Here is an 18,530-nt window from a genome sequence, read left to right as displayed (position 1 = left end):
GTATTACATGCTAAAAGCAGGTCATTCTATCATTTTCTTTAATTTAATGTTTTTAACAACAAGTTGAATTCTAAAGCTGCTACTTGTTAACCTTCAGTTCAATGATAAGCTCTTTTATTCAGGTTAAATCCATGCTTGGATGCTGATTTTACATGTTAATACTCACCCCACTCTGTGAGGAACTCAGCGGCGTATCTGTAGATGATGTTCATGATCTCTATGACCACGGCATAGATGACACTGGGGATGTATAACAGAATTTCTGTCCAAAAAGTGGGTTCCTCATCATGAAGCTTCAGCGCCCATCCCTCCATCTGGAAGTAGATCATCATGATGTAGAGGGATATGTAGAGGCAGAGCAGGACGAAGGGCACAGACACAAGGTAGATTCTCAGATGTCTCTTGGCCGTGGGATAGACCGGCTCCTCGCGGCCCGTTACAGGGTTGAACCCGAGGACGCCATGGAAACCAGGCCGAGGTTCTTCAAAGGCCTTCTTCCTGCTCAGCGTGCCCCATTGGTAGGCGAGCGAGGCGCTGCAACGCTTCCAAAACTGGAGAAGGAAAGTTTTAGTTAATAACTCAGCCTCTACATGTGCCATAAGTGGAGCTACCATATGATCTGCTCCTTTACTGCACTGAGACTGTAACTCCTTAATTCCACCTTTGGTCACTAAGTGTCTCAGGTTTGTTCTTACCTCCAGGATAACAGTGCACCACACCAGGTTGAACGCAGCAAAGATGACGTATTTATCGTAGTCCTCCCAGGCAAACAGGTAGTAAGGCACACCAATGAGAGCCATAGGCATCAGGGCAAAGGTAAAGTACTCCAGGAAGCCAAAGTAGAGGGCCTGACCCTCGCCAAAGTAGTGTCTGATATCATCTGAGGGAGTAGGAGCAAATAGACCGGAGGAGATTTTAATAAATGGAGGAGAAACAACAACTCTGAGCTGAGCAGTATTTGCACATATGGAGAGAGAAACAATGTAAGGTACAACAAAAAACGTCCTCAGTACATCCAAACCATTGTTCATCCTGCATAATGTGGATTATGTGTGCTTATCTCAGACAGTTTTCACAAAAACACAATGGGAGATAACTGGTACGTCTTCCACTCACCGAGTGGCTGCAGGGACAACTTCACCTTCTTGTACCAAGAAAAGGAAAGTCTCTTGAGCTCCTCCTTCTCATGGAGAGGAAAAATTTGGACCAGGATTCCTTTGGACTGCAGCCTGCGAACTAGGATGAAAAGAAAACATAATTTTATGATATTTTGTCCCTTCAGCGTCACCCCTTAGAGCATCATATCATGGCTTGCCTGTGCCTGAAATGCTGCTTTTTTGTAAAGCCATTTTTGGAGTATTTACAAATGCTTTTTATCCATTAAATGATCTGATTTTATTCTTCTTTATACCACCTCAAACAGGATTCTGAAAAGACCAGTGCCTTTATAAAGTAACCTTGCGCTGTGATGTGTGACTGTCAGCAGGTTATTATAATGCTGATTATGGCTCTAAAAAGGCAGATTAAGCTTGGTTTTGGTTATATTTTTGAAATAATGTGCACAATGGCGTAGGGGGTTAGAACTGTTACTTCATAGCATAGTGTTACTTTTTTTTTTTTAAACTATGACTAAAATTGTTCGTCAACAGCCTTTTATTACATGACAAAAACTAGACTAAGACTAACAAAAATAGATCTGTGATGACTAAAACTGACCAAAAGTAGTTTAGTTTTCATCAAGATGACTAAAACTAGACTAAAATGTCATGTAGTTTTTCATCGGACATTCAAAATCTCTGATATTTCTCCACTGTGGGTAAATCTGTCAAAAAACAATGCAGCTCTATTCTGCCTTTCAGCTTTAGAAAGCAGGGACCAAAAGTCTGGCAGAGTGCAGAGAACACACTATGTTGATTTGGTACCAGATTTAGGCAAGAAAATAAATGCTTGGGCTAAAAGTAAAGACTAAAATGTGAGGACTTTTGATGGGCTAAAACTGGACTAAAATGTTTTTGAGTTCTCGTCGACTTGAACTAGACTAAAACTAAAAAGGGTAGAAATGACTAAATGTGGCTGAAACTGAAAGACATTTTATCTAAAGACTAAAATTGAAATTAGCTGGCAAAATGAAAACTGCTAGAAGGTTCCTGGTTCCACTTCCTGTCACACAAGGTCTTTCTGTGTGGACTCTGTTTGTTTTTAAATCACAAACAGTGCATTATTTCCTGAATGTGTCAAAATATCGGATACTTTTTTTTTTTTTGCAACAGAGATTTTTTTTTCTCTACACATCATGCATAGATTAAAGTGTCTTTTTTTAGGATAGAGAACAACATAAAAAAAGCTATCATCTCCTTCAGTATAGCAAATCATATCAAATTTGTTATATAAGCCAAAATTGCAATTAGATACTTTTATCAAATCATTCCTCCCTAGTTTAATTTAAATAATATTCTGCTGGTTATAATATAGAATGATTTTTTGCTTGTGTTTGTTGAACAATATAAAATATAAAATAATTAAATAAAAATTTTTATATAAATAAATATAAAATAAAATAATTGCATATTAAATTGCATAGAACAAAGCACAGAAGGACGTCTTGCCTGACACGTCATCAGACACGTCTAATGAAGAGCTACTCTGCTCGAAACGTCACGTTGGTGCAATAAATAATTATATTTTTGGAGCCCTGCAGTGTGCGAGACGTCCTTCTGTTCTCTGTTAGTCTCTTTTTCGGCTCAGCACCTGCCCACTCAGGTTTGGATGTGCGTGTGGACTTTTTTCATATTAAATTGCATACCCAATGCTGGGAAAAGAAATCAGATTATTTTCAAAAATCCTTCCGCCCTAGTCCAAACACGTGTTCGTTAGGTTAAGTGGTAAGTCTGAATTGCCTGCAGGTATAAGTGGGACTGCATGTCATGTGACTGACTGTTGACCAGTCCAAGGTATACCACTAGGACTGAACATGCTATTCACAGAAATTACTTTCAGTTTTTTAATAATAAATACCTGTATCTGGCAGACTACATCTGTCATTCTTTAGAATCAAATGGGGTTTTTTTTGTCATTTTTAAACACATCTGTGCCGAGGATAGCCAGGGCTGTAGCCATTATGTTCTCTGGGTGTCCGTCCATATGCACAGTTCCTTCATTCAGGCAGTTCTTGTGAACAAAGAGAGGTTTTAGGGGTTTTCTTAAAACTTTGCACAAATGTGTACTCTGTTTTCGAAAAACATATCGACCATCATAATAAGAGGAACGGGAAAATTCTCGCTCCAGAGAGACTTGGTATGAACATATTGTTGTGGTGTGGGCTAAAATGAGTTTAAAATGTCAGCAAAACAAAGATTAAAAAGAGCAAAATTCAATATTGTGACTTACAGTCATTAAAACAACATAATATCAATGGATTTACTCTTCTCCCATGCAGCTGTGTTATGGAGCAGAGGTACTGTTAAAGTAATTTTGCCTTTAGAAGGAAGAAAGACAAGAAGACACAGGCTTAACACATGTTTATCAGAAAACCATTAAAGACAGATGTCTTAGCTTTCTTCTGAAAAAAACAAGAATAAAGGCTCTAGCATTGGTGATTTTTTATTTCATCAATATAAACAGGATTATGCAAAGACAGATTTCCCATGACCGTCCGTGTGGGCCCGTTCTCACGGGGATAATAATAGCATTGATGATGAGTGAAAACGTTGATACAGCAGTTAGTTGAGTGACGCTTTCTGCTTGAAGTCTGAATCATCTAGAAGATGTTTCTGTGACTTTTGAGTGACATGAAAACAGAACTGCTGCATTATTATCCTCTGCTTTTGTTCGTCTGAAATTTCCCTGCAGAGTAAACACGCAGCTTAATTTTTAAAGACAAGGACAGGCCGACAATAGCTGGCAGCCATCCATTGTGCACACTACAATTTCTATAGCAATAATCCCCATTGTCTAATACAGAGTGACTAAATACAAGCACATGAAAGCTCTATCGTCTTATCTGCAGCTTCTTGAGTGCATCATTTGTCTGAAATGATTACATTCTGCTTTAACACGATTTGTCAAACACGGGTGCTGAATAGAAGCACCCTATCTCCTGCTGCGAGTTCATTGCTTCCTTATCTCTCTTTGGGAATATTTCTCTGCATTTGCATATTGATTGTTTCCATACTGCAGCCACAGAGAGAGACAGAGAGAGAGATGGAGGTAGAGAGGCAGCAGTGGAGGAGACATGCTGTGCTCAGGCTGTTCCTAAAGAGAGGGGGAGGCAAAGTCATGATGCCTTTTTATCCTCTTAAAATCAAAATTTACTTGCATTGAAAGGCTGCGGTGGTATTTTTGTAGAAAAATGAAAATGTGCCAAAATAGCTCCTGGAACACTAAAACCCTGTGTAAACCTAAAAATGAAGCCAAAATCATCAGCATTTATTGTTAGTTTTCACATCCAGTTAAAACAGAATTAATTTTCTTTTGCTCATATTAATTAGTTTCTATTTGTATAACATAAAATAATTAACATGACTAATTAGTAAACATTCACCCAGCAATATTTATTTTAGCTTCAGATTTTGAAATTATTAATTCAGTCCAGAGTTTAACAGCTCATTTACTTTCATTTGTCATTAATCTGTAAGTTATTTTCCTCCTAATGAAAAGAGGAAAGTGCTTTTTGTCGAAACAAAATCCACAGACAGTCTATATATAACAGAGTTAATTTCACCAGCATAAATCCAACAAAAAAAACTATTAAGCTTTTGTTTGTCCATCAGGGAGCCAAGGATATTACAAGGTAAAAAGTGACCTTTGATAATAAAAACTGTATGTTTGGCGTTGTATTACGATGAGTTAGTAATTCACTGTCAGACATTCAGATCCAAGATATTTCTCCAGTGTGCACAGAATCAGAGTCAAAATACAAGCTGTGTTCTTGGTACTTGTCAAACTCATTCCAAATGTTTCCTAACTTCAGAAATAATCATATTGATGTAGCACAGACCTGTTCTATCCTCTGAGCTGCACAGTAGATGTGGAAGTAGGAATTTATTATCTTAAAAATAATAATTACATCCATACTAGCCCTGAGGATGATGGACTCAACTGTCCAAACGGAGCACAAACACTGACCGCCGTGGCTGTCTATTCTCCTTTCTGCTTCTTGTGGATTTGTAACCTACGTACTTGCATATTGCAGCCTACTGTATCAGAGTACATATGCAAGCATGCTCAGGCATGGGCAGGTGGAGAAAAAAAATGGAGGAGCTGCACAATGTCAAACAATTATGTCTAAGGTGAAAACACACTTAAAGTTATATTTTTCTGATGTTCTAAATTAGCTCAGCTGTTACCGCTGGGATGTTTCCCTAATCTTGAGCAGTTGTGGACAAAGTCCTCAATATCAGTGCTTGAGTCAAAGTATAGATAGTCCTAGTAAAATTTACCCCAATACCAGTGAAAGTAGCCCAGTGTATTAATTACTAAAGTCAAGGTACTGGAGTACTCTCTTTAAAAATACTTTAGTATTCAAAGTAATCTTAAAATAACATCTCAGATTGTATTTCCATATTGCTTAAGTGCAGTCACAGATAACATCATCGACATTTTGATATGCTAAAGGGGTCTTTTGGGATTTTTTAAGTTGGGTGGTATGAGGTACTTGGCTATAGTAGTGGCATTAGCTTCCAGTTATTTCTGTGAAAGTTGATCCTGGGGTTATTATGAGCTCAGAGAGATCCACAGCATTGTGGCTGTAGATGAGAATGTTTCATCCGCTTAGTTTAACGAGTTTTGCGTAAAAATGGGCCAAGAAAATATGTTGGCTTGCCTGTAGGCTGTGTCGAAAATGTACAAAGCACTGAATTTCTCCCTAAAAACCTCCTCTGTGTCAGGCCCTGATTTACGATGCAGCTTTAGCCGTTTTGTCTCCTTCAGCGGCGCACTGATCCTCTGATCAGCTGTGTGGGTCTGCAGGCTTCTACAGGGATAATAACGCCACACCAAGCTACAACAAAGATAATATGAGCGATTTCGACTCGAGTGATGATGATGATGATGTGCTGTTTACTTTGAATATAAGGGAGAATATCTGTATGAACCGGAGAACACCGAAGAAGAACTTATACAGATGGAGAGTCAGCGGGCTGAAAGAAAGAGCAGAGAAACTTCATTTGAAAGTTGATGATCACTGATCTATAGAAATGTAGTGGAGCAAAAGTAAAACTCTCCCAAAAAATAAAACTCAATTAAAGTACAAATTTTCAAAAACTGTACCCAAGTGCAGTACTTTAGCAAATTTACTTTGTTACTGTCCACCACTGATGTTGAGTCTCTTCCATTCCCAGATTTTTATTCATTGGCCTAACAAAATTAAAGATGACTCCTACAAAGAGCTTTTTGTCACTTTCACATATCCTCTATGAGGTATTAAACTGCAGCAAAGTGAGAGTACAGTGGTAAGTCAAAAAGAAAGGCTGGTGTATTTTTGATATTGACCGTGCAGCTCCAAATTAAATCCAGTTTATTCAGGAGTCAAAGCAGACTTTTGTGCAAGGTTCAAAGAAAATCCCTCAAAGTTTTGCCCCACTGGGCTCTGCTTGCAACCTCTGTCGGTGTGCATCAAAAAGCACACCGAAAAACATATGCAAATTAAACAGAACAAACTGAGCTACAAGCCTGTAGAACCCAAATTTTACTAAAACAAACACAACTTGAACACGAGGCAAATTATTGACCACTTATGAAAATCATCATAGCCACACATTTCCTCTGCTACTTCATGCCACTTTCTGCCCAACACACAAACAAGATGTCAAATGAGAACCGAGACTCAGCCGATTTAGGCATCCTGTTTCTCTAGTTTGTGGTTTTGCAGTCTGCCTTTTGTTTTGTTTTGTTTTTTGTTTTTTTTATCTGCTCCTCTTGCAGTCAAAATTCAGTTCCTTTGTTGGTTTTCTTTGAAAGGAAATATTCATTGGTCTGCATACCTGTGGTGACATTTTCCTGAAAAATATAGTTTGGTATCAAAGACATTTAAAATGACACAGATGGTGCAAATTATGGTTGTATATAATGTAAGTTATGTAAGTTATAATCTGGGTCACTTTATTAGCACAAAAGTCGGCACAGGATATGTTAAGATAAGTGCTGTTACTCGATTAAATTTTAAAAAAAAGTAAATCACATCACTATGCTGTGATTAATCATGATTAATCCCAGCATTTTTTAAAGTATTTTAAGTATATTTTCATGTTTTTAGATTTTTAAAGGTTGTTATTGTCAAGTGTTTTATTTTTATTCTTTTAATTCTATGAACAGCACATTAAAGTGCTGATCTGAGTCCTTATCGACACCACTATCGATACTTTCAATAGTTTGGTGGAAAGACAAAATAAGGGCAAATATTTAAACTCCAAGTGGTCTTAGCTGAGTAGAGCTTGAGTTAAAAAGCTGTGATTCAGTCTTTCACATCTATTGTGTATCCCTCAAATCTAAACACATATTCATAACTGTATTTATTGGGGTTTTCTTATCAAAAACTATATTTACCCATTTTATGTGACATTTGAACACATCATAACACAGAATACAGTCATCGAATTTACTGAGGTTACCTGAATGCATCATATTTTCCATCTTCAGTTCGTTAAGTTCTCTAACTAACTTCTATTTTGCTAATTCCACTGTGGATTTCTACACTGTATTAATATTGTTAACAAACAGGACTGTCTCTAAGTTTTGGAGAACTTTTCAGCATTTATCTGAGCAGCTGAAGAAGAAACCTGTCCTGAAGCAGCTGAAGAGAGTGGTATGACCATGGCTTGATCCCGTGTTGTTGTTAGCGTCTTGGCTAACATTAGTAATGATGTGCTTTGCCTGAAGGTGGAACTTAAGACTTGTTATGCTTTAAGACAGTTCATCACTGCAACATGTACCCACAGTTTTGGTTTTATCTTAACTAACAATCTCCAGCTTTATAAAAAGAAAATAGCCATTAAGCAGACCTGGGTCTGTCTCCTCACTCATCACTGCTGGCTGTGTCTGACCCTCTCACCTCTTCACCCCCCCCCACGTAAACATCCACGCTGAAGGACTACAGCAGCAAGTTGTGGTCAAACTTAGTTATATGATTAAATTGCGTTATTACCTCCGCCAAGGAGTTCATGTGATCAGCAGGGTTTGTTAGTTTGTTAGTTTGTTTGTTTGTGTGCAACATAACTCAAAAAGTTATGGGCGGATTTTGATGAAATTTTCAGGAAATGTCAGAAATGTCACAAGGAAGAACTGATTAGGTTTTGGGAGTGATCCAGATCACCGTCTGGATCCAGGAATTTTTTAAACGATTCTTTACTACTGGGAGATAGGGCTAATGGCGGAGGTCTGCGCTCTCCAAGTGCTTTTCTAGCTATTTTTTTAAAGATTTAAGGTTAAAAGATTAATCACAAGTGTTAAAGCGTTAATGTTAACAGCCCTAGTTAAGACATTTTATCAATGTTTGCCTGTGTTTTGGAGCTGAAACTGCCAAATCCCTATGGAATATTCATTCTTAATTTGCAATTTTTGGGGGGCCAGACATAAAATCTTTAATTCATGCTGTTTCACAACTTCATTTATTCTGACCAAGAAACATACATGATTACAAAACAGAGGCTAGCTCTTTGCAGAATCAACCTCTTAATACTACCAGCCAACATATCAGCCTATGAATATTTTGAATAGAGAAGTAAGAGGTGGACATCAGCTTACCGATAGATTTCCCAGGATAAAGCTTGGCTGATTCATGTCCTGGTACATGAGTTTCATCTTTGGCTCTCAGAGTGTCCAGCTCATGCTTGATGATGTACTGACACTCAGCCATACTGAGGAAGCTGTCTCCATCCCCTGGAGAGGCAGAGAGCATCGAACACAAACCACTATAAACAATAATATTAACAACAAAGGTGTGTTAACAGCAACACTTCATCAGCTCTGAGGTTTTAATAGTGAGGCTATCTCTGTCACAGTCTGTCAGTTCCAATAACCACAGCTTTTTCTCTGATGAGAAAATCACCTCATGTTTTGCATCCATTTCACTTTAGGGGATTATAATTCGATCAGGTCAAGGCCAATTTATACCTGCCAAGTTTCACAGTGAGTGGTAAATTTCAAGCACAAGACGCAACTTCTTAAAAATGCTCCACAGGCATGTACAGGACAGGATCTGCAGACAGAGACGGCTTTGTCCCTGAGGGAAAATTCCTCATAGCTGCTTTAAGTGAGACTTTTTCCTACAGCAGATATTTTCACCTAAAGAGAAAATTACCGCCTTCATGCAGCCCCCTCCCCGACTCTACCTCTGAAGTCTTTAAAGTTGTGTTTGTTAGCGCAGGTGAAGCCTCTCATGGATCCGTCTTTGTACTCCCTGAAGAGGCCGATTTCCTCCGCACCGGCTAGCATCCTCTGCCATGACGCCCCTATCAGGAACACGTTGGGGTTTTCCTTCTCCTCAGCGTCAACTCCAGGACCAATCTGCTCCACCAGCAGCTCGGCACCTGGCAGAAATGTTCAGATCAATAACACTAAATGTGATGGAAACAAATCTACTAGAGAGATGACCACTCTGAGTCCCACACCTCCATTCTGCTGAGTGTCTCTGATCCTGCTCAGCAGCCAGGCGATGGTCTCCTCGTTGGTGTCAGAGGCCAGCTCCACCACCACCAGAGGAGAGAACCTGGTACCGCTGCTGTCCACTGACGACTCCTGCAGCATCTTCCCCTCTCACACGGCTCCTGCATCAAAACAGAGAGAAAGAAATGCATGATCAATTCTTGACAGATCGAAAGACACAATCATCCACTGGAAAAGAGATTTGTGGGGTCCAAACCCACCAGCTGAGAACCACTGATTTAAAATACACTAAACCAGACGTGGTTAAAAAATTTAAAAGATTCAGATCAAATTGAATAGAAAGTCCTTCTTTTCCTGAAAAAAAGTAGCATCTTCCAACATTTCCTCTGTTTTGCAGTAAAATTATCTTTTCAATGAAATGTAGCAGTTTACTAAAATAAGCTTGGGTCTGAAGAGTTATGTATTATCCATAAAACTAAAAAACAAGATTTGGATCAACCCTCCTAAATTTTGTAGCTTTGATACTTATTTTGGAAATATTTTAGGACTTCAAATCAAAAATACTCCACTTATCATCAGAATGATATTTATTTATTTATTTAGCAGGAAGAAATATAGAGAAACAAGTGCATCATAGAAAATATATTATGAAAGAGTTTTAATATTTAATATTTTAAGCCTTTTTGTCTTGATACTACTAGTTATAAAAATCAAAGATCCAGGATCATAATTCATTACAAAGGACCATGAATGTCTCCTTTAAAGGACCATGCTGCAGCTAACAGTCTTATCTCTATATGCAATTTTATGTTTTAATCTGTTATTTTATACATACAGACTTACACCGTGTTTTAATTCTTACATTGATTGCATTTTTTTAAGCAAAAAACTGTTAATAAGCGCTACACAGAATTTTTATTTTGTTGACTTGTTTGCTGATCTTAGCACATCTGAGCTGATGTTACAATTAATGTATTTGCAATCGCATAAAAGGCTGCAATTATTACATAGTACTTGCAAGATTTGCAAAAATGCCCGCAGGTAAGCCTTGAAAGGGATACTTTACATTTGGCAAAAATTGCCTATTGCCCTAATCCCTATAGTGTTAGTAAAAGGTTTGTTACCTTTAGTTGTCGTTGCAAGCTATTTTTAGATCGGCGGGGCTGAGATGTGGGCTGCTCTGCCAACGCTATGGAGACATTTGGTATTTCCTGCTTTCCCTCATCAAACTCATCAAATACACAATCCAACAACTCCAAAACACTCTCATGGACAAGTTGTGACCTGCACATTCACCACGCTATGAAATAATCATGGAACATGGAGTTGTTTCAGAGCCGATGATACTCCAGGTGAAACCAAGTAACGATGGCACTGCCTGAGGTGCACACTTTGCCACTCTGCCAAGTGGGTTACTCAAGAAAGTAGTTCAGAGTATTTGCTTCATGTGTCGTAATGTTACATAATTATACGTTATTATTTCATAGCGTGCCATGCGAGTGTGGCACGATTGCACTTTGTTGAAGTACCTTTATTTAAAAAAAAAAAAAAGAATAATAAATAAATATTTTTCAGCTGACTGTCAAGGTCAGCCCTATACATGGGTCTGAGTGAGTTACAGGGTAACTGATTGAGTGATGATACTAAGTCGTCGGTGACGGCTGCCTGCACCACAGTGATTACCTGGGACATGGCTTTAGCATTGCATCAGTTTTACGGGAACTGGACCACATTTCTGTATGAAATAAATAATCAGAACCACCTGCTTCGGCATAAGTATGTGATAGTTACGGGGAAAGGGTAAGTTGTTGTGTGAGTGGTTGTGTACAAGGCCTGCTCGTGGAGTGATTAGCTCGTACTTAGCCACAGCGGCGGTTTTGTCAGAACTGAACAACATGTCTTTATTAAAACAAAGGCAGGGGGCAACACTGAAAGCTTAACATGACAGAAAAGATGTTTTTTCCCTACTCCTGGTCTGCTTTGGCATAGGTTTGCGATTGTTACGGATGGGGTTAGCTGCTGTATCAAATGGCTGCTGCTGCTGTAGCTGTTAGATCAGATGTAGCTGTAGGAAAGCGCTGGATTGATCAGAACTGGACCAAATTTCTTTTTACAACAAGAGCAAAGAGCTACATCAAAAGCACGTCTTGGCAGAGAAGATGTTTTAGTATGTCCCCCAACTGGCCATCAATTTTATTCGTAGAGAAGCTCCACCATTAACAATCTACAGCAGCAGTAGTCTGTCAGCACAAGAGAAGTGAATGTGGGGGGGGGGGTCCCCCTTACTAGAGAGCGAGTGGATAGAGCCAGAAACAGGGATGAGAGAGTTGGGAATGATGTGGTGAATGAGCCACAGGCTGGACATGAACTCAGGCCGCCCCTGTACATGGGGTGCACCCTAACCGCTGGACCATCTGTGCCCCTACTTTCTTCATGGTGCTGAACATGCACTCATAACCAAAAAATCCATTTTCATAATGAGCTCATACTATTGGTTTGTGGTAAATTAAAGTCTTACATTTAAAGGTTTGATAATATGATATTTACATTCTGACAACCTTATATGCAGCTTTTAAAGGGTCATTTGAGTAACAGAGGTATGGATGTGGCAATATGTCGGGGTCGGCTGAGGCTGTTTTGGAAAGATGGGGCCCACAAATCTGGCATTGTCTCTGAGTACAGAGCAGTATGGGATCACCTGAACAAAGAAAGGAATAACAGCCAACCAAATCTAACAGGAACAATTAGAAATATGTGACAAGAACCCTGTGTAATTTACCACAAGTTTACTTAGGCAAACTTCCCGACAGCCTCTCTAAGTCTTTAGAAGTTTGCTTGGAAATTCAATTTTTTTTTTTTTTTTTTTTTGTTATTTTGCTTAAATATTTCCTTCATTGTCTGGTCGGAACTTAATAAAGACAAAGAATATGGCTTTTATTTAAACAATACATGGTACTGCATGTGTGGCTTTGTGCTCAAGAAAAGTAGAGTAAACATTCAGGAAATGTCACTGAGAGGATTATAGAAGCTGTTTGACTAAAGTATGCACTGAGCACACCCAGCAACAAGCAGATTTTACTTATTCATGACTCCTATGATCTCATTTAGCCTAGAGGCTGGATGAATTTGTTCCTCTTCTGTGAACTGTAAGAGCAGCCTGGAGTACAGATAAGAGTCTACTGACAGAAACAGCTGATCAACCATCACAGCCAGCACACAGGGAGGGAGGGTCCTGAGTAGGAGGGACGCTTACAGTGGGAAAGTGTTGTATGAAAGGGCAGGCTGCCATAACTAATCTGCAGAGCCGACACTGAGGATTACTCAGATCTAAGCCCAGGTTTGTTAAGGTTTCTTTGCAGCTCGGTACTCACCCAGATCTGCGTCTGTGTCTCTGCTGCAGCCGAGGGGGGGCCGGAGCTGATCTGTGAACAGTCAGATTAGATAGTTACCGACATGTCTGTGGAGTCTGACAGCAGCTGCACAGAGGTGGACTTTGGTTATGATCCACGTCACAGACCGGCGCAGCAAACTTCAGCTGTTACACCCACCAACGTTACAGGGCTGCTGCTTTCCTTAAACTTATGACTTCAGAAAGTTTCTTTTTTATTCTCTGTGCAGCTCTGCAATCATAAATGCTGGACATGAAGCTACAGAAGCCAAAATACCAAGAAAAAAGTTCAACTTCCAGTACAAGAGCCATGCAAGAAAATAAAATCAGAGGATCAAATTCAAATCAATCAACCTTTATTTGTTTTGTGGTGATTTGCAGCAAATGCTATCTCAAGACACCTTACAAAGGAGGCAGGCCATTACTATACTCAGTAATTAATCGAACAAAAACACCCAACATTAATCCGCCCTGAGCACAGCACTGAGCAACACTCAGCAAAGTTACTGTGGCATGAAAAACGTATTTTACTGGGGGAGGAGAAGCAGATCTTCAAAATAGCTGCATTGATTATTCCTTCACTGGTTAAAAGGACTAAAAAGCATACAAAATATTGCACTAAAATAAAAGTACGCCAACATTACAGGTTTGTAAATTTACTCAAGTGAAAGGAAAAAGTAATCAAAGTTTACTCAACTGAGTACTGAGTCGCTGCTTTAGATTAGGGGTCGACTGATATTGGAGAGTTGATACAATACCAATGATCAGTAGTTCATGTGACTGATAACCGATATCTCGAACCGATATGTATTTATTATGACGTACCATGTGGCAAAAGTAAAATTGCATCATCAAAAAATGAAGTAAAATAAACCATTTAGCCCTAACTCTATCAGCATGAGAAACAGCAGCAGCAGTAAAACAGGAAGTTATGCCATAGGGTTTCCCATCAATTTTATAGACCATGGTGCCCTGCAAAAGTCTAATCTTCCAACATTTTCATGAAGCCAACATCCCATCTGAGCCATGTGTGCAGATGAGCTGTGCTGCGAGCACAAAGTGTGGTACAGACTAACGCTATACACTGTGGCTACAGGAGATGAAGCCTTAACATTAGGGCTGAATGATTTGCAAAGGTAATCTAATTGCAATTTGTTTCCCCTAATATTGCCGTTGCGATTCAAACATGATTATTAGGTTCCTCATCTTGTGTATTTTCAATAAATTACAGCAAAAATCATTCTATATTATTACCTACAATCAGCCAGGAACACTCTCATCACCATTTTACGCAAAATGAAGCTACAGTTTTACTTGGCAAAGAAGGCGCTGCTGAAAAGATACTCCCTGAGTTAGTCAAGCAGCTGCTTCGACTTTCCAGAGAGTGCATAGCTAGAGACCCCTGAATGTATAGATACATTTATGAGAATGTATATTGAAAATCATTAAAGATTTCAGAATTAATTAATCCATGGTAGCATGTATCTGAATACAAGGGTGTAGCTATATCTGCTATAAGGGAGGCAGTTGGGGTGGGGGAGGTGAAAATTTGCCAGCAGCAGCATGTTGCACTGATGCATCCCTAACGCAAGCAGGGATTAGTGAGTGTTATGTTATATTTGAAAGATCCACTATGTTGAGAGAAAGAGCTGTGATTGGCTGTGGGGCAACAATTGGTATCCACTAGCTATCAGGTGATTGTGGCTGGGGGTATGAGTGCTGTAAACTAACGCTAAGTTTTATCAACATTATATAGAATGAACTTGGGCAGAACAATTAAGAAATATCTAATGGCAATTATTTTTGCTCGAGAAAGAACGACTTTTGTAAACCATGCTAGAAGAAAAACACTTCAATGTTGGCATATCGTGCATAAAATCTCTGATACTGCAAAACATGAATGTATTAAACTGGTAATTTGACACATTTCAAGTTAAAGAAATATTGCAACTTCTGCAATTTGTAAACTGCAGCAGGACACATCATAATTTAATTAATTTGCGATTAATTTCCCAGCCCTCCCAAAGCAGATGGATACGCCTGTTTCGGTGGTTCTCACTGGCGAATTCATCTTGCAAGGCTCCCGTCTGAACAGTTTGGGCCCGGCTAGAAAGTGACAGGACCAATCAGCATCAAGGGGCTGTACTTTTGGGATGTTGGAGCCGCGATGTGAGCAAGCAGCAAGAAGAGGCTGGTGAATTATGGCGGAAGACATTAGCATTAGCCGTTATAGAGCCAGTTCTATCAGAACTTGACATTTCTTTGTTAAAAGAAGAACAATGAGAACAGTGAGTTGTTTTCTTTTCAACAACAACAAAAGTCATGTACTGACATGTCTACAGTCGCCATGGTTCACGTCATGCAGTTCTGTATAGAGTTTAGCTACTCCTCAGTAGCGGCTACATTATGTGTTTTGTTGCTCTTATTGGCCCGTAAAGATGTGACAGACAGAACGTTCATCCAATCACACTCCGAATTTATTTTTTCCGAGGCTCTGCCCTTTCCCAAACACTGCCTATCGGAGGTTTTCCAGATGGATGTGTTTGACACGCCCATCTGATGTGTCAGGTTACTTCACCTTATATCCATATAGAATCTGCATATCCATACAGAATCGCACGCTCCCACCGTGTCTCTCTCAGGCCCCTGTGGGCTGCATAGCACACTACCTTAATGTCTAAATCAACATTCTGGTATATAATATTCTTGTCTTAAGTGTTGAAACGTCAGCGTTAAAAACTCTCCATACCCACTAATAAGGCAGAGAGAGAAAGTAGCACTCAGGTTAACAATTTCATTTCTATCTGAGTGAAACTGTCTCTAAAACTAAACTGAAATAAAACTAAACATAAAAATCACATTTATGTATCATCAATCAAATTATAATAATGATTTAACAGAAAATTGTTTAAAGTGAACAAAATTTCAATAGTTTTTGCCTCTTCATTTTGCACTAAAAAATGCTTAACATTGGTGCATTTGACCTCAAAATATCCAAAACTTTCTCACAGGGGAGCATGCCCCCGGACCCTCCTCGAGGGTTCAGGGCCCCCACCAAAAATCCTGAGGGAAACACTGCGCTCATTGTGTCAGGGGCACCCAGGTTAGTGTTGATTGGCTAGTACTCATGCAACATCTAGCCAATCAGATTGTGTCGTATGCAGGATGTTTGGTGAGACTGTGGAGAGAGAAAATGAAGACATAGGGAGATGCACTTTGCAGTAGAGCAAAAGTGGCACACTTCTAGGTTAATCTTTTTAAGCCATTATTGGTTAAATAAAATACTGATACCAATAATCAGGAAATGTCAAATATTGGTTTCAGTCATGGGCCAGGCTGATCAGGCGTATCAAGGGGGTAGGGCTGCACAGATGCATTGGTTTAACATCAGAATCAGCCAATATTAACCCTGCTTACAAACATAAGCCATTGGCCAAATCATTAGGCATAAACATATAAGTAACCATTATTTATCTGTTGTGTCCAGTCTATTATACGCTGGTATCAGACTTTTTACAGTGTTGGATAAACTGATCTGTTTTCATAGTCAAAATGCAAGAAAAAATATTGTCATATAAGGAATGTTACACCAAAAGAAGTGATGGAAAAACACTGATGTCAGCTAAAATAATGTGTTAAACATTTGTATTGGTATTGACCCTGACTTTTACATTAAGTGCATCTTTACAAGGAATGTCCAGGGGTGATTGGTTACAGCAGAACTCTAAATGCTGATTGGCTATGTGCTATCAAATCAGCCTTCTTTGCACACTTGCTTTTGTCTGTACTTGTAAGTGTGAATTCTGACATTTTCTTAAAAATGAAGCTGAGAGGACTTACAGTACATATTGTCACTCTGTTGTGTTGCTTTTAGAGTTAAAATATCTATGTAGAGTCACACAGGAATAAAATATATGTAGGATACTTCAGTGTAAATTGTTATATTAGACATGTTAAGTGAGATCAGAAAACGTAAAGAAATGTTATTCATTCTAGTACGTGGAATCAGAGTCATCAGACCACTCCCGCATAAATCACTTCCACATTTGGGCCATCACAGTCAAAAAGTCTGGCTGAGTTTGGAACCATCTGTTAAGTCATTCTCCTGATGTGTATAGACTGTGGAGGCACTGACACCACAAGTACGGACAAGTATTTAATCTTGGGAGCTCAAAGATCTGAAAATTATTTTAAAAATGTGTTTTATTTTTACGAGATGTTTAGCAGTGCATAGTTTGCAGTCTGCTGTACTTCTGTCTTGGGCTGAACGATTTGGGAAAATAATCTGTGATATTTTTTTTTCTCAGTATTGCATCGCGATTCGATATGTGATTATTTCTTGAGTTCCTTATATTGTGTTTTTAAAGCAATAAATTAAAAAAAACGTACAAAAAGTAAGATTTTGTAGACTATTCTAAAAACTTGCCTGTGGGTGATTGCATGATACGTAGCCTATGTAACGCATAACATCTCTGCTGCAAAAATAAGTTTTAAATCAGACAAAAATTTCAAGTTTGTCTCTACTGCACTCTCTCAGCCCAAAAATATATAAAGATTTTAAAAGAAGGATACACTCGCTAATTTGGTTCACCAATTTTGTTTTATCTGCAACTTTTAGTCTTTATTCTTTCTTTCCTGTCTTTTTTACATCAGCATGCTAACAACTGAACTTTTCTACTATATAACAAACATTTCGTGTAAATGATAACAGGACATGCAGAACTGGAAGTAACTGAAGTAATTTACATATTGGTCCTTCCCCTTTAACAGTAATAAATCACAGAGACAATACAAACAGTGGCACACATTTTCTAAATTTGTCCTTTTTATTCTGCAGATAAACCATGAAAAGGGTCTTTTGGTTAGACTGAGCTGCAAATTTTACATTGAATTTCCAAATTATTTAACATCTCAACTTTACTTAATCAACAAAATTACCTTTTACCAGTATGCTTCAATATATCTTTCACAAACAGCTTTTTCAAAGCTTCTTTACCAAATGTCAAAATCACTCTTATACTGTCTCTTTTTCCTTCTGTCAGCGTGTTTTCACGAATTATACGAAGCTTTTTGAGTTACTTCAAGGTACTATTAATCTTAATTAGCTTTACTTGCCTTGTCAGTATCTGCAAAATGTAAAAATGACGTTTACATTTGATTATTTTTATCGCAATGTCTTTAATTCTAGGCAATGACTTGCTTTTGATGCCAGCAAGTTATTTAAGTAGGTATAAAAGAGTCCTTTTGATATTTTAAGCAAAGGATTAAGTTTTTTCTTACATTTGTATGACTCATTGTGTGGCTCGTAACTCCAGACTGTGGTTCAGTTAAAAATCTAGTATTACAGACCCTACAGAAACCTGTCAGCGCCAACAAAACACGCCTGTGTCTGAGCTAACACGCACTGAATATTTGCAGAAGGTAGTATAGATGTGATTTGGCCACTTACCAGAGCTCTCTCCTCTGCTGAGGAGCAGCAATGTTTAGATATTTGACAGAGAAGCTACTTCCGCACTTCTTCACGTCCTGTAGCTGGGTGCGC

At 38.7% G+C, this 18,530-nt stretch overlaps 1 protein-coding gene across 3 annotated transcripts in view; it reads right to left on the bottom strand.

The window, feature by feature from the left end:
• Nucleotides 1-18,530, bottom strand: part of ano10a (anoctamin 10a) — a 94,125-nt gene that overhangs the window by 42,522 nt on the left and 33,073 nt on the right. Inside the window, exons 1-8 of one of the 3 annotated variants that reach the window (XM_041792963.1) lie at nt 18,438-18,516; nt 12,972-13,022; nt 9,606-9,761; nt 9,327-9,524; nt 8,740-8,874; nt 1,117-1,236; nt 696-880; nt 167-551 (exon numbers count right to left, since the gene is read on the bottom strand). In XM_041792963.1, coding sequence (XP_041648897.1) covers nt 167-551; nt 696-880; nt 1,117-1,236; nt 8,740-8,874; nt 9,327-9,524; nt 9,606-9,741 — 1,159 coding nt within the window. In that variant the 5' untranslated portion in view covers nt 9,742-9,761; nt 12,972-13,022; nt 18,438-18,516. Of the gene's footprint in view, nt 1-166; nt 552-695; nt 881-1,116; nt 1,237-8,739; nt 8,875-9,326; nt 9,525-9,605; nt 9,762-12,971; nt 13,023-18,437; nt 18,517-18,530 lie in introns of those variants that run through there. The other 2 variants (XM_041792964.1, XM_041792965.1) reach the window with 2 other exon arrangements.

Source organism: Cheilinus undulatus, linkage group 8 (assembly GCF_018320785.1).
Source record: "Cheilinus undulatus linkage group 8, ASM1832078v1, whole genome shotgun sequence".
Classification (NCBI taxonomy): domain Eukaryota; kingdom Metazoa; phylum Chordata; class Actinopteri; order Labriformes; family Labridae; genus Cheilinus; species Cheilinus undulatus.
The sequence above is the reverse complement of the archived record's forward strand: the minus strand, read 5'-3'. Positions and strand labels throughout refer to the sequence as shown.